This window comes from Pteropus vampyrus, unplaced genomic scaffold, assembly GCF_000151845.1.
Source record: "Pteropus vampyrus isolate Shadow unplaced genomic scaffold, Pvam_2.0 Scaffold301, whole genome shotgun sequence".
Classification (NCBI taxonomy): domain Eukaryota; kingdom Metazoa; phylum Chordata; class Mammalia; order Chiroptera; family Pteropodidae; genus Pteropus; species Pteropus vampyrus.
Window position 1 is genome coordinate 1429730 of NW_011889082.1, and position 14340 is coordinate 1444069.

The 14340-nt window shown below is 40.1% G+C and overlaps 1 protein-coding gene across 6 annotated transcripts in view; it reads left to right on the top strand.

The window, feature by feature from the left end:
* Positions 1 to 14340, top strand: part of GLIS3 (GLIS family zinc finger 3) — a 424356-nt gene that overhangs the window by 372942 nt on the left and 37074 nt on the right. For all 6 annotated transcript variants that reach the window (XM_023521261.1, XM_023521258.1, XM_023521259.1 and 3 more), the window contains one exon: positions 4745 to 4913. In XM_023521261.1, the coding sequence (XP_023377029.1) occupies positions 4745 to 4913 (169 nt within the window). The remainder of the gene's footprint in view (positions 1 to 4744; positions 4914 to 14340) is intronic.

The following is a 14340-nucleotide window of genomic DNA, read 5'->3' on the forward strand; positions in this document are numbered from 1 at the left end:
GATGGGCCTGAAATAAGGTGGCTTCATTTCGAGATGAAGCCACTAACACTCCTTTCCTTTCTCCATTCACATAGTGAATACGTGAGAGCTGAAGTATCCCCAAGGGTACCCTGTCCATACTCATTAGAAATAGGGATTGTTTTTACTTGGATAGAGAGAGAGCTGCATTAACCCAAATTAACCTGAGCTAGTTAAAGGCGCTAGCCTAGAATCCACTGGTCCCGATAGCCAGTGAGATGGCATCTGGGGACCACATAGATCAACAGATGCTGCTTTGTCAAAATTACAAAATCCAACTGAGTCACTTCCACTCACCTCTACAGAAGACAGGGTGGGAGATGGCAGTAAGCCAATCTCGAGAGAGAGAGAAAGCCCAAAGCAGCAGAGAGGCCAGCTCTTGGGCCTTCAGTAAAGGCAGGGCCCACAAATTCATCTTATGACCAGGCTTTTATTTCCTTGGGGAGTCCACCATCTCTTAATCACAAAAGCAATAAGAATTTCCAATATGTTCCTCTGCCGTGCCGAATCAGTTGTTTCAGCTGCCAGCCATCAGCTCTGTCTGGAGATTCACCTGAAAGCCTTCTTCCAGCCTTGAAAGCAGCAGTGACCCCCGAGGTGACACCAGACAATGAAGGCTGACACCCCATCGGCAGCTTGTGCGTGCTGGTTGATTTGATCACAACGGTTTTGTTAAGATTGCCCCGGATTCTGGAGGAGTCAGTTCTCTTCCTTAGGCTTTGATCGATAGGCCTCATATGCCCTATTGGTTGAGTTTGGAAAATCATTTCGAGTGTGTATGGAAGGAAATTTTTTTTCTTTTGAATAACCTTGCAATTGTACTCTAACATGGAGATTTTCTTCCTGGTATTAAAAAAAAAAAATCACTTAGAAAATTTGTCTGGAAGCATGTGTTGTGATAGGCAGGTCAGTGTGAAATCTGCAGGTGTTCAAACTTCAAATATTGAGGGACATTAGCACCTGCCTGGTATAGAGTAGGGCCTGAAAAATTGTATTTGAATAAATGAATGAATAAAAGAATATTTTTAGACTGTATTAAGTAAGTTAGAATCTTGGATATATGATTGCAGTGTAGTTGGAAATTCCTAGAAGTCAGTGTTTGTAAAGAGGCATTTCTTGTGCCATAGTGACAATTTTTGAGAAATGTGGGTATTTGGTAGAGCCCAGGGGCAATCCCACTGAAGCTATAGCTCTCTGACTTCAGAGCTTTGTCCATTTTATTGGAAAGGTATGTGAGATGGGGTTAGCTGTATTTCAGAAAGCTATGGCTGTGTCTTTTGTTACTTCCCCTAAATCTCTGGTCATTATATTGGCCATAGGTAACCTCTATAACCAGCAGTCTTGCCCTGGACTCTGCATACAAAGTGCTCTATATAGACACTGAATTGTAAGCTTCTACTTGGTTATCTCACCAGAAGAGAGTTTGTCCTATACTTCTCATTCTACCTATTAAAAAATAGATAATTTCTTATGCCCTATGTAAGAAACTGTCATTATACTTTCCAAATTCAGACTTTAAATTGAACACTAGAGCCTTCCGTTATTCTCATGGTGCCCCTGTTCAAAGAGTTTACTGCCTGTTCCAGTGTCACTCACTGGCAGTAGCAGTTGATGGAAGAGCTGTAGATGTGTGTTTGACTGTTGGTCTGTCAACACTTGATCTCAGCACAGCTTTAGGGCATGTTTCTAAGCCTTCAGTCCTGTACCAGACACCTCTTATGCCCCACTTCGCATCCTCTCTACTACCTATCCACATGTTCCATTGCTATGGCAACCAGCTGCACCAGCATAATTTGGTAGCTCCTCCCCTCAACTGCACCATGTGCCCCTGGCTTTCTGCCCTCAAGCTTCTCTGATGTGCTAGTATTGAGCATCTTTGAGAACCTTCGGCCACTCTGATACATGTGCCTACTTGGAAGTGTGAGAGAAGTGCATTCTTGGGCAACTCTTGATTAGTGGGGAGTAGGAGCCGGTGAGTAAATGTTTCTTTCTGTCTTGTCTCCTACCCACCGAGCCCCAAGATGGACTGCATTGGCTGGCATTTAGATCATGTTCGTCTTGTTTGCTCAACAAACGAACATGAATGATGCTGTTGGAGATACTAGGCACCAAGTCTCTTGTTCCCTTGCCTATCCCTGGACCTAGTTCAGTATCTACCACATAGTAGATACTTCATAAATATTTGTGGAATAATTGACTATTGAGAGAAGAATGAGAAGAATACAAGTAACTCTGCACACAGAGCAGAAGTATTAAAATAAATAGACAAAGGTAGAGGGCATTATAGGCAAAAGCACAGTAGCGTAAATTGTCACGATAAATTTGAGGTACAGTCAGTTATCTGGTTTGGCCAGAGCTTAAGGCATATTGTGGGCCACGAATAAGATAGTATCTTAAAGCACTTTGCATATTGTTTGATGCTCTACACTAGTAAGTCTTCTATTTTGGTAGAATTGATGTACGGAGGTCTGTTTCCCTCACTAAACTGCAACCACCTTAAGGACAGGGACCCACATATAGCAGAGTGGCTAGCATATAGCAGGCACTTAATAAATATTGAGTTTAAAATAATGGTTGGAGGATGGTTGGATGAATGGACGGTGGATAAATGGATGATGGACAGTTGGTCCTGGCTATTAAATGGGATGAAAGAAAGGCCCTTAACGAGGCCTAGCTTTCAGTGTACAGCAAGCTGCAAATGTCCCAGCCTATTTCATTGCAGCTAATGCAAAAATGTAGCTAAAATAGCTAATGTAGACCTCTGGGAAGCACTACATTTTCTATTGAACCATCGAGTAGAACACTAAGCTCACACTAAGTTTCCCCATTGCCCATGGTGTTATAAACAGCAGGGGCAATGCTTCCCTTGTGATAAACACACACGTACATAGAGAAATACCTCCAGGGGATAATAAGTGATGGGTGCATTCAGTAACTACAACAAAACAAATAGGAGAGCTCACATTTCTACATTAAGGTAGAAAAAAATATTAGCTGTTTCCGGTGTCTCTGTGACCTCTTATTATTCCATTAGTTTTTGGAATGGTATATAAAACACTGAACTCCATGCTGACAAACACCAGTACTGAAACTATTGCCACAGTGAATCCAAACAGCCTTCTCCCTTGGGTAAAATTATTATTTGGAATACAAGCAGAATTGTGGTTGCCTGAGCTAGTTGAGCATAAATGATGGTAGTGATTCATAAGGTGACTCTAGTGAGTTTGCAAATGTGCAACTTTTCTGGAGACTGATGCACAGCAGATGCTCTGCATTGCCTCTTTGAGCTGGTAAGCATTTTCTAGTCTCATCACCTCTTCAGGACATGGAGGGCTGTGGAGGATGCAGGCTTCTGAGGACAAGTGTTAACCTGACACAATGCTGACTTACCAGAAATAAACCCTTCAAATCAGATCACACCCGTCAGTAGATTTTTGAGCGGGAAGATGATAATTCTGCCTCTTCACATGTTCCTTTAAGTACTTGAACTCTTATTCCATTGGATTAAGCTTTGGGGGCTGGGTCATCTGGGGTATTAATTCTATCCAGGAGAGGTTGGAGAAAAGTGGTACTGGTCTAAAAATACAGCTCCCTGAACTTTTAAACCCTCAAATCTCTGATTATGTGGCTTCTTTTCCTTAATCCTTAGCTTGATTTCTTTTATTTTTTTAAATCCATTTATTCTTTGATATCACTAGAGTAAGTTCAAAAAGAGCAAGGATGGACATAAAGCTTAGCATAGCTTTGTGTAGAGAAAGGAGTTAAAGAGAGTGAGCATAATGATGCTAGTATGATTGCACTATAATGAGATGTCTGCTGAGTAGGTCCCAGACACTGAGAGCCTCTCTGATAGTGATAGACTCTGCAAGTGACAAGCCCCAGTTTCTTCTTTGACATTGTACCAATTAGCCAATCTAAATGGGCACATATTTAAGTTTGAGGTCACGTACAGTTCTCAAAGGCTAGGCTGCCCCTACGAATGAGGCTGTAACTCACTCTGTCTGTCATAATAGGCAACAGTGGGAGAATATCCCAGCGGTGTGTTTGAGACCTTTTTTTCATATTTTGTGGTATTAGGAGAGGACTCATTTTTGATGAAGACCCAGTACATCCATCCATCACACCATTGGAGAAATGCCTGGGGTCAGTTAGACTCTAAAGTTAAAAGAGTGTAGGATTCTGCATTGGTGCTAGGATCAGGGGAAACTCCCTTCTCATTACATTGATTTAGCGGTGACAGAGAGAGACCCCAGCCTGACCCACAGTGGCTTACGGCAGCGATAAGAAGAGGAGGAAGGCCTATGTTGTACCTTTCTAGGTCAGCAGAACAAATACTCTGTTACCTGACTCCCATGCCCCGTGACTGAAAAGTGCTAATACAGAGAACTTCACCCAGAAGCAAACATTACAAGATTGACTAATTATACAGTGTCCAGACCGGGAACTGGCAGGGCAAGGCAGTGCTTATGGGAAACCGTGAACTTCAGCCTGGAGCCAGCTGAGTGCAAGCTCCTCAGGCAGCCGTAAGGGCATATTAGCTGGGGAACCTGTTCTACCATGAAAACAAAAGCTGTGTATATGCAATAAGGGGAGAACTGTTCTCTTAAAACCACCAAGAGAAAAACAAACCAGCCCCTAAAATATGCTTGCTTGTCAGCCTTTGGTATTTAAAAAATGTGGGCTTCACTTAGGGCGCAGTCTGATGCTTGTTCTCCCTTGATTTCAGCTTCCATTTTCTCCAGCAATCATTCAAGCCGAAGCGGAACAGCTGCTGGGGCCGTGCCACCCCCACATCCTGTCAGTCACCCTTCTCCGGGACATAATGTACAGGGGAGCCCCCACAACCCCCCCTCCCAGTTACCTCCACTCACAGCTGTGGATGCGGGAGCTGAGAGGTAAGGCCATCTGTCTCTCTCTTCTAATAGGTGTCTCCGCCAAACCTCCCTCCACACAGAGAAGTGCTTTGACAGTTGCTGAATTTTATTAATAAGCCATTGGTGGGTTGAGTTACCCAAAGGTGACATTTTAAAAGTACATACACAAAGCACGTGGAACAAATATCTCATTATTTGTTCTATTTTCCACGGGAAAAAAATGAAAAGATATTGGCTATAGCCAACTAAAGTGTCCGATACTGGGAAAACACATCAGAATCTGTCTGTCTTTCCTATCTTACCTTAGTTTATTTCAGGGACTCAATTTTAAGAAAATGTTCCTGCAGGCAGAAATCCTTTCCAGATATAAGATGGTCCCTTTTAGCACATAGATCAGCAGTGTTAGCTTGAGAGTATAGCATAAAAGGGCACAGGCTATTGTATGGGTGACCTGAAAGGGCTATTCACTGAATATTTTATGTAGATACCACCCTCATAAGGAGTTTCTGGGAGAAAATTTTTAAATCTTGACACTTGGGTCCCTGTCTTTGAACCGCGCAACCCTCTAGTGATGTGGACAGCATGCCGTTTTTCTTGTTCTCTCTGCTTGTCATCTGGCTCAAGGTGACCTACTTAGGGGTTACTCTCAGAAATTCACAGGGAAAAAATGTCCCCGTGGGGACCCCTGTGCAATTTTTGAGTGTTAAGCATTTTGTGGGCAAACTAATGGGTTGAATAGGCAGCAAGAATAAAAGTTTTGTCTTGGATTTCACCAGCAATCTGTGGTTCCATCATTATTGGCGTGGTCTATGAACTTTTAAAATGTGTTTTTAAGTCCAGTAAACCACATATTTTTAAGTTTAGGGCTACCCCTTTATTTAGTAATACATCTGTTCACTTAATAAGAATCTGCTATGTGTTGGATTTTGTTCTGGGTGCTGTGGATGCAAAGACTATTAAAGCATGGTCCTGCCCTTACAGGACTGGTGGTGAAGACAGACGTGTAAATAAAGTACAGTAATGTTATTTGAATAAATGATGTAAATGAGGTCACTGGACCTCAAAGAGGATTTTCCTAACTCTGCCTCACAGAAGGAGGGAAAGACTGAATAATCTAGGCACTGAAGGAAGACTAAGGGTTTTCCAGTTGCATAAATGGCGAATTGCTTCCAAGGCAGCAAGAGGAACATAGGCAAGAGATGAAGAGGGGCAAATACACACGTGGAGGGAGATTCCAGTTGCTCAAGTGGCATCGTCCACAAGTGTACATGGCTCTTTATTAGGAGAGAAATGAATTGGATTATCATTATAGAGAAGGAACTCTCTGTAATGTGACAAGATGGTAGAGTAATTGAGGCTGGAAGCAAGGAAAGGGGGTAGGGAAGGCAAGAAGGAGGTTGCCCCAGGAGTCCTTGCAAGCAATCTGAACACGTGGACTGAGACAGCAATAAGGGTGTGGGATATATTTAAGAGGCAGAATTACTAATTCATAATTATATAGAGAGTAAAGAAGAAGGGCCAAAATTTATCCCTGAGTTTCACCCTTAGACATCAAGATGGAAAATTTTGCCATTAATCAAAATTGAAAATAGAAGAAGAGTGATAGAATGGAGGAAATGGAGGTGTTGGGTAGAGGAGAGAGTGGGAAAGAAAGAGCAATAATAAATGGACTTTAGTTTTTGAGTTTTTAGGTGATCGTAAAAGATCTATGTGGATATATCTGATGGGAAATTAGAAGTATAGACCAAATGTCAGACTTATTTTAACAGTCCTATGTACACGTTAAAGTATATGCAAATTATTGGCTGCCTCCACAGGACCCATCAGCAAAGCAGTATGAGTGATAACCATTTTTAAGTTCACAGCCACTGGAGACAGGCAGTCTTGCCAGTTATCACATGTATTTCTATAAGTCGAGATGAGTTTATTTTAGCATTTTATTTAATTTCCAGTTAGGTTTTAAATGATATTAGCTATGGGCGTTCCATTCATCTTATTGCATTCTGCCTGGTGGCTGAGAATCATACTCCACGAGGTAGTGTTGACTTTAAACTAATAGAAAACCGGAAATATCTCCAGCAAAATAGGTTTATTTGGAACAAGAAAGAACTGCAATTCAGGACATGTAGTTTAATGGTGAACCACATGGAAATCCAGAGAAACAAAGGAGAAAAATAATTTTACAGATTTGGGAAGAACTGTTGTAAAGGAAGAGATCCTTGGAGGAAACTGCAAGTTTGAAGTATAGGGACTTTCGATTGGCTGAGTTAGGGCAGTCTCCCATTAGCTGAGCTATTACTGGGCAAGGAAGAATCATTTCTTCTGCCTGCTGAGGTAATAAAGTAGTATCACTTCCTGTCAGAGATACAAGGAATGTCTCTTCATGTTGGGGTCAGTAGTGTGTGTTGAGTGACCTGTACGTGAGAGCTCTCTCTCTAGCCTCCCGACTCCATTTTAAATGAGATTTCTGTTTATTAATTTTACACTAGTGAAGCTAAGAAATATCATTGATTGGGATCTCTTCTTTTTCATCTCATTATTAGCCATAATGACTCTTTACACGAATGTTAGAGGAAAGCAATCTATGTGTCTTATTTTTGTACACAGATATTAAAAGAATAAATGTAGAAAAAGATCTTAGCCATTATTGGAATCAAAAACAACAACCCAAACACCTTATACCTGAATCCCAGCTCCTATAGTTGCTAATTGTTTGAATATGTTTCTTAGATACTCCTGGTGCTTGGGTTTTTTTTTTTTTTTAACATTTTATTTTGTAACTTTTAATTTTTTTATTTCTTCTTTTGAAAGTCTGTAACATATGAAAAACTTCAAGAATAGTACGATGAACATCCATACACCCTACATCCACATTCACTCATTGTTAATATTTTGCCACCTTCTCTCTTTAGCTATCTCCTTTTCCCTTCCTCTCTCTGACTTGGGAGACCCTTTATTAGTTTGTTTGCCTGCCTGCTATTCCTGAACTATCTGAGAGATTGGTGCATATATTGAGCTTCAACCTTACCTATTTCAGTAGAGATCCCCTATATAATCAGTATAATTATCACACTCAGAAAATTTAACATTGATAAAGTATTATTATCTAACATGTAGGCAATATTCAGATTTCTCCAATTGTGTGAATAATGTTTTTTATAGCTAGTTTCTTTTTTTCTTTGTTTCCTTTTATGATTTAAGATCTAAAAAGGATCACAGTTCTCATTTCTTTTTGGTGTTCTTGAATCTAATGAAGTTCCACAGCTTTTAAAAAATTTATTATCATCATCATCATTATTGTCTCTCATGATATTGACAGTTTTTAAGAACTTGGGACATTTCTTTTGCAGAATGTTTTACAGTTTGGATTTGTCTGATTGTTTTCTACTAAACGGATTCATTGTAAACATTTGGCACGAATACCACATAGACGATGTAGTATTCCTTAGCTCTTTTGAGCCTTAGTTTGCACCTTATAGAGAATTAGGAGTAAATGAATCAAGGCAGCAAAACATGTACAATATTACATGACATGAAGCAGACACTCGGTAGCGGCTAACATAAAGACAGGCGACCTTGGCTTGTCTGAGAGATTCAGGTTTAGAAGCCAGAGCATGTTAAATGATTACAGTCGTGGATCATGTGAGTAATCATGGAAGGAAAAAATGTATATTTTACTTCTGTGACTTGGTCTTGCTGGTCTGTTCTTCGTGGAGGATATATGCCCCATCCCTGTGCCAGCCCGACTGGAATGGGCAAATGTGTGGAAGGTTATCTCTTCCGATCAGATTTGGAGAGGAGGATGACATGAAACAGCCCTGAATTATTCACTGTGTTTGCATTAGTGTCCAACATAAAAACACTAAGAGGAAATGTGCTTACTTTCCGCTTTTGGTTTATATATCTTTGCCTCTGTTTGCCTGGGAAATCCCCCAGTAAAAACTCCAGCAGTTTTCTTAACGGAAATAAGTTTATCACACTTTGCAATTTTTAGTGGGAAACTGGCATTTTTTCCTGCTTTGTGGGCATTGATTCATAATTTACTTAGTTTTAACTTGTTAATAAAATGAGATGAGTCACTGTCAGAAGTCAGGAAAGGTCCACCACATCTATTCAGTTAGCATCAGGTTCTTTGATTCCTAAATCATCGTAAAATAAAATAAAAGCAAGTTCTGTCAGTTTGACAAGGTTCCATTTTTATTTTGAAGTCCTATCTGAATGACACATCATTTCAGTGATTTAAACAGTATCATACCGCGTCACCTAATGTTAGTTTAAACTTATTATGGGAAGTGGTGTTTTACTATGTCATATTGAATAAGCCAGTAGTACTTTATAACAGTGGCTTCTCATAAGAGGAACCCAGTGTCTTAGGAAATGTTAATTTATTGGGTTTCATAGTATGTTTTTTAGACCAGAGAAAAACAAGAATATTAATGGGAGTCCTTTTTCGAGATGGAAAAATACTGCAATCTCAATAATAAGTCAGCTGGATTAGTGTCATGCATCTCGTCTGCATGCCAGCTGCCTCTCTCCATACTGAAGAAGGCCACAAACATGGTGTGCTCTGTAGTACAGGTGGTAGAGCTTAAGGAGACTTGTGGATTCACCGCAGTGGAGTGACTTGTAAAGGGCTTCCTATGAGCTCCACCCTGAGCCAGAGAAGATTGAAAGTAAGGAAAGGATGTGGTCTCCTTGGGTTGTATATAGTCTATAGTCTAGTACAGGACTCGACAGCAGAGAATGTTAGGGACCGTTGTTTTTGAAGAAGTGGTCAAAATACCTTAATCAATTAAGGAATACCCATCCCTTGAGTCTGTATCAAGTCCTAGGAAGCCTTACTGTTTTTAATTCATATCAGATGTGAAAATTGCTAGAATTCTAGGTACTTTGATATATGTGCACTTTTTCTGTGCCTTTGAGTGACCAGGTCTGGTCTTCACCAATGTCATTTTTTAATTCAGCCTTAAAAACATTATGTAGCTTTCCTGGATGCTAAGGGGTCAAAGATAGCAAGTGTTTTCTATTTAATGTCTTTGCCATTCTGTCAGGTTCTTCAGCTCTAGTCAAACCAGTCTACTCACTGACTTTGTCTCTGCATCTTCGTTCAGGATCTTTCTTTACTTAAAGACTTTCTTTACTGTCATATTCTTGACTGAATATTACTCAGCCTTTGGTGCTTGGCTTAGTTCTGAACTCAGAAAGCCTTCTTGCCTCTTGCAGCTCACAAACAAGTCCTCCTGTTAACTCTCTTGGTTCTTATTATCTGTTTATTTACCATTTTCCAGATGTCACCTTGCTAACTGGAATATTAGTTCTTTGAGGGCAGGAACCTTAAGTTTCCACGTAACCTGCAAAATGCCTTTTGTTGCACTTCATAGTGGTAGATGCTGAGGAGGGTTTGACAGAGGAAAAAGGATAAGTGAAGGGAATGCCTAGGAAACAGGAAGCCCTTGCTAATTCCCACTGTGCAGGTGGGAGGTTCCCAGAAAGGACTGTTGCCCTAGAATAATTGGTCTAGATGGTGGTCATACTCATTCTCAAAGTTCCCACCATCTTATGTAACTTGTATACAATGACACAATAAATAGTGCTCTAACACATACATACACACATACACATAATTTAGAGTCCCTTGCCATCATCCATTGCTGGGGTTCCCTACATTGCTTCCCTGTGGTCTCCAATACCATTCCCTTGTATCTGCATGTGTAGCATCTGAACAGCTCAAAACTAAACCTGCTATTTACTGTTCTTCTCTCCCCTAGACTTTCTGAGCAAACAGAGACTTAGAGTCTTCACCCACTCAGCTTATACACATACACACACACACACACCACATAATCCTCTCCTTAATCAATTAGTATATGTGCAATAATGGCTAATAATCACAAGCATCATATAAAATATTAAGGCTTATCAAAATTTATCTCTACATTGGGTTCATTTATTGACTGAGTCATCCACTTAGCTGGTATTTGTGTATCAGGCAATATGCTGGACACTGAGGATATAGTGTTCAATAAGACTGATGGGAGTCTGGCCCTCATATAGTGTTCAGTCTAATGAGAGACAACCAGATCAACAGGCAACCATAATTTAGGATGTTATGAAGGAGTGCTACATGGGGCTGTGGAATGATCATCTAACCCAAAATTGGGAAGGGAAAAATAGAAGAATGAATGTCTTCCTGAAAGCTAAAGGTCTGTAGGACCTGGCCAGGCAACATGAGTATGTACGAAAGCTCAGAGGAAAGAGAGAGCAGGGATGGAGCTTCAGGTGTAAATGTGGGAGGAACCTCATGAACTACATTAAGGAGTTTGGACTTATCTTGGCAAGGATTTGTGTATTTGACCAATAAGAGTACCCTCATGACTCTGGCATATAGTCCAAATGCTTCCCTATCATGTTACCCACCCTGCAAGAATTCAGAATGTAATCTGTGCCCAACAGAAGAAGAAATAACAAAGAATGAACAAATGTGTTGTCTAGTCCTCAAGCAGACAAGGCTGTTCTTTATATATCCTAGACTGATGAGGCAGTGCAGTGGGGTTTATATTATGTTCCTTTTTAATACAATTTAAAAAGACAGTTTTGTCCTTTGCTTGTATTTTACAAAGCTTGTATTTTACATAGTCATGACATACCAGGGTTTTGAAGAGTCACTGACTGTCAAAAAAAAAAAAAAATGACCTCCATGTTAGAGACAAAGTAACGAACATCTGAATGTTAGAGCTCTAATATCAGCAATAACTTGGCATAACTTGTCTTATTATAACAGAGAAGACTTAGATATTGTTAAGAAGTATCCACATTGCTGAGCGTCATAATTTAGTTGCAGTTTACCCAGTGAGCACTGCTCTGAGAGGCTTCCTAACACGTATGACAGATACTTTGCGCATGTATAAGAAAGATAGCAAACTTATAGGGTAACAAATAAACACTGGCTTGTCAATCTTGTTTGTTGAAATAATTGAGAAAAGCCAAGGTCGAAAAGAAACATGACTCAAACAGCCATTTTTATCAGCCTGTGTCTTCATTTCTGGTGTCTTGTCAGCCTGTATGTTGTCATCTATATCATCCTCTGTTAGAGTCTCTGGGTATGATGGTCATCTAATGCCACATGATCATAATCATTCTCTTTCCTTGGGCTGCAGCACTTTATATTCAGAAAACAAACAGTTATCCTCATTTGGAATCCCATAAAGGGATTGATTTCACGTATATTCAAGATTAAGAGAGGTGGGGTCCAAAATCCACCCCCCCAAACACACACACACACACACACACATACACACACATCCTACTTGAAAAATCACTGAATGTAATGAATGTTGTTCCTGTTGTCAATGCTCTCAGTAGTGGAGAAGCAGAAAATTCCAATATCCTAGTTTTGAAAATGGAGATTAGAGCTTTGGGTCTTAGATTGGAAACACTTGGGGTCCTTTTTCTATTTTGTTTCCTGTAAATCCATCAAATGTTTCTGATATTCTCAGGGCAGAATAGCCTACCAGTCTTTAAACTTCTTATATACTGATCCATCACCACAGCCTTGCTTCATCCTCTGTGGCAAGTATCAGTTGGGTTATTGGCCTTTGGAATGAACTTTCTTCTCATAGAGATATACACCTTACTAAAATATGCCATGATGATTTACTCCTAGTAGTCATACATATGGGGAAATTGGTGATTTGTTACTTTCTTCTTACCCACTTAATGATTGTGAATGGTGCAACTGGAAAAAAATAAACCCTAAATTAAATACGTAAAAAGCCTAGGAGGCAACTTTGATTACTCCATTTTTTTCAAATACTCTCACATCTGATTATTCTCTATGTCCTGTTAGTTCAAATACATTTAAGCCTGGTCATCTCCACTTCTCCGACCCCAGTGCACCACCATCCCCTCCCGTCTCAACACAACGGTCCCCTGACTGGTCTTCCACATCCACTCTTGCCTACCCACAACTTTCTCGCCTCACCCCATCAAGGCGCACAATCTTAATTTCAACACAAGACCTGCTCTTTAAAATATAAATTGAATCATTGAGGATTTCCTCTTTCACCATACTTGGAATAAAGTCCAAATCCTTTTTGAAGTCTACATGATTCTCTATGGTCTGACCATTATCAAATTTATTTACCGTTGCACCTCTTACTTAATCTGCCCCAGCCACACTGGTCTTCTTACTCTTCCTGGAAAACAACAATTCATCTCACCTCACGGCCTTTGTACTTGCTGTTCCTGAAACCTGAAAGACACCTTCCCAGAATTTTCGTGACTTGTGTGTTCATTTTTGGTATCTTGTCAAATGTTATCTTTTCAGAAAGGCTCTTCTTGACCCCTCTGTCTAAAACTACCCCGCTTCAACTTCACTCTACTCCTTTTTCTTCAACGATTTAATACTCCCTGAAATTATACTGTTTTTTACTGATCTGCTTACATTGCACTAGAATGGGAGCTTCCCGAGAGCTAAGACTATGTCATACTTACGACTAACTTCTTCACAGCCCTTCCCCCTCAGTGCTTAAAGGGGGTGCACCTAAGAAATTGTGTGGAATAAATGAACATGAATGGAAGGGATGACTATGACTGTGATTCTTTTATTATTTCTGGGAAAGGTAACAGCAACTTTGAATAGATGATTGTTGTTTTTCCATTTCCACATTCTCCTTTGGGTCACTTCATAGCAAAGCAATAGATGCTGATATGTGCATACGTGTGGCACTCTACCAAAGAGCTTGACTCGTGGTTCAAATATTTGTTCACATCAGACTGTTTGCCCTGTATTTTTAATTGCAAAATGCACTGGTTTTTCATTTTAGATTAATTACAAGCACATATCACAAACCAACAATTAGAATGTCTGTAAAAGGAACTCTATTTTTTAAATGCCAACAAAGTTGTTTCACCTCTGAATGCCAAATCAGCCATCTTTATTTTGTTCCCACATTCCAAACAAATCTACCTCATGCGAAGCCCAATATGATGTTTTTTTAGTCCCCTTGGATTTTCAGTCAGGAAAGTGAGTCATGACAGTAACAAGGAAGGCTTGAGGTAAAATAGAATTTCTTTTCTTGTAACCTCTACTTTAGGGCATTAGCATGAAGCAACATAGAGTTCAGACTAAGCCATTACATTATTCAAATGTGTCAGTGTGTTCTTTTCATACGCTTTCTCTGAAACAGCAAGTCATATGGAACCAGAATTCCCCAAGTGAAAGCCCACAAGCTGTTCTAGCCTGAGTCAAGACATCCACATAGTACAAAGTGCCTCATCTCTGACGTAGAAAAGACTGTTCAAAGGGAAGCCTTTGCTTAATATTTTAACAGTGTGATCTGGAAATCAACTCTGTCTTTTCCCCTCTTGGGTAAGGACAGTTGGAAGAATTGGCTGCTAAGAAACTGTATATCTTTTTGCAAGCGAAGGACTGTGTGTTTATTAGTGG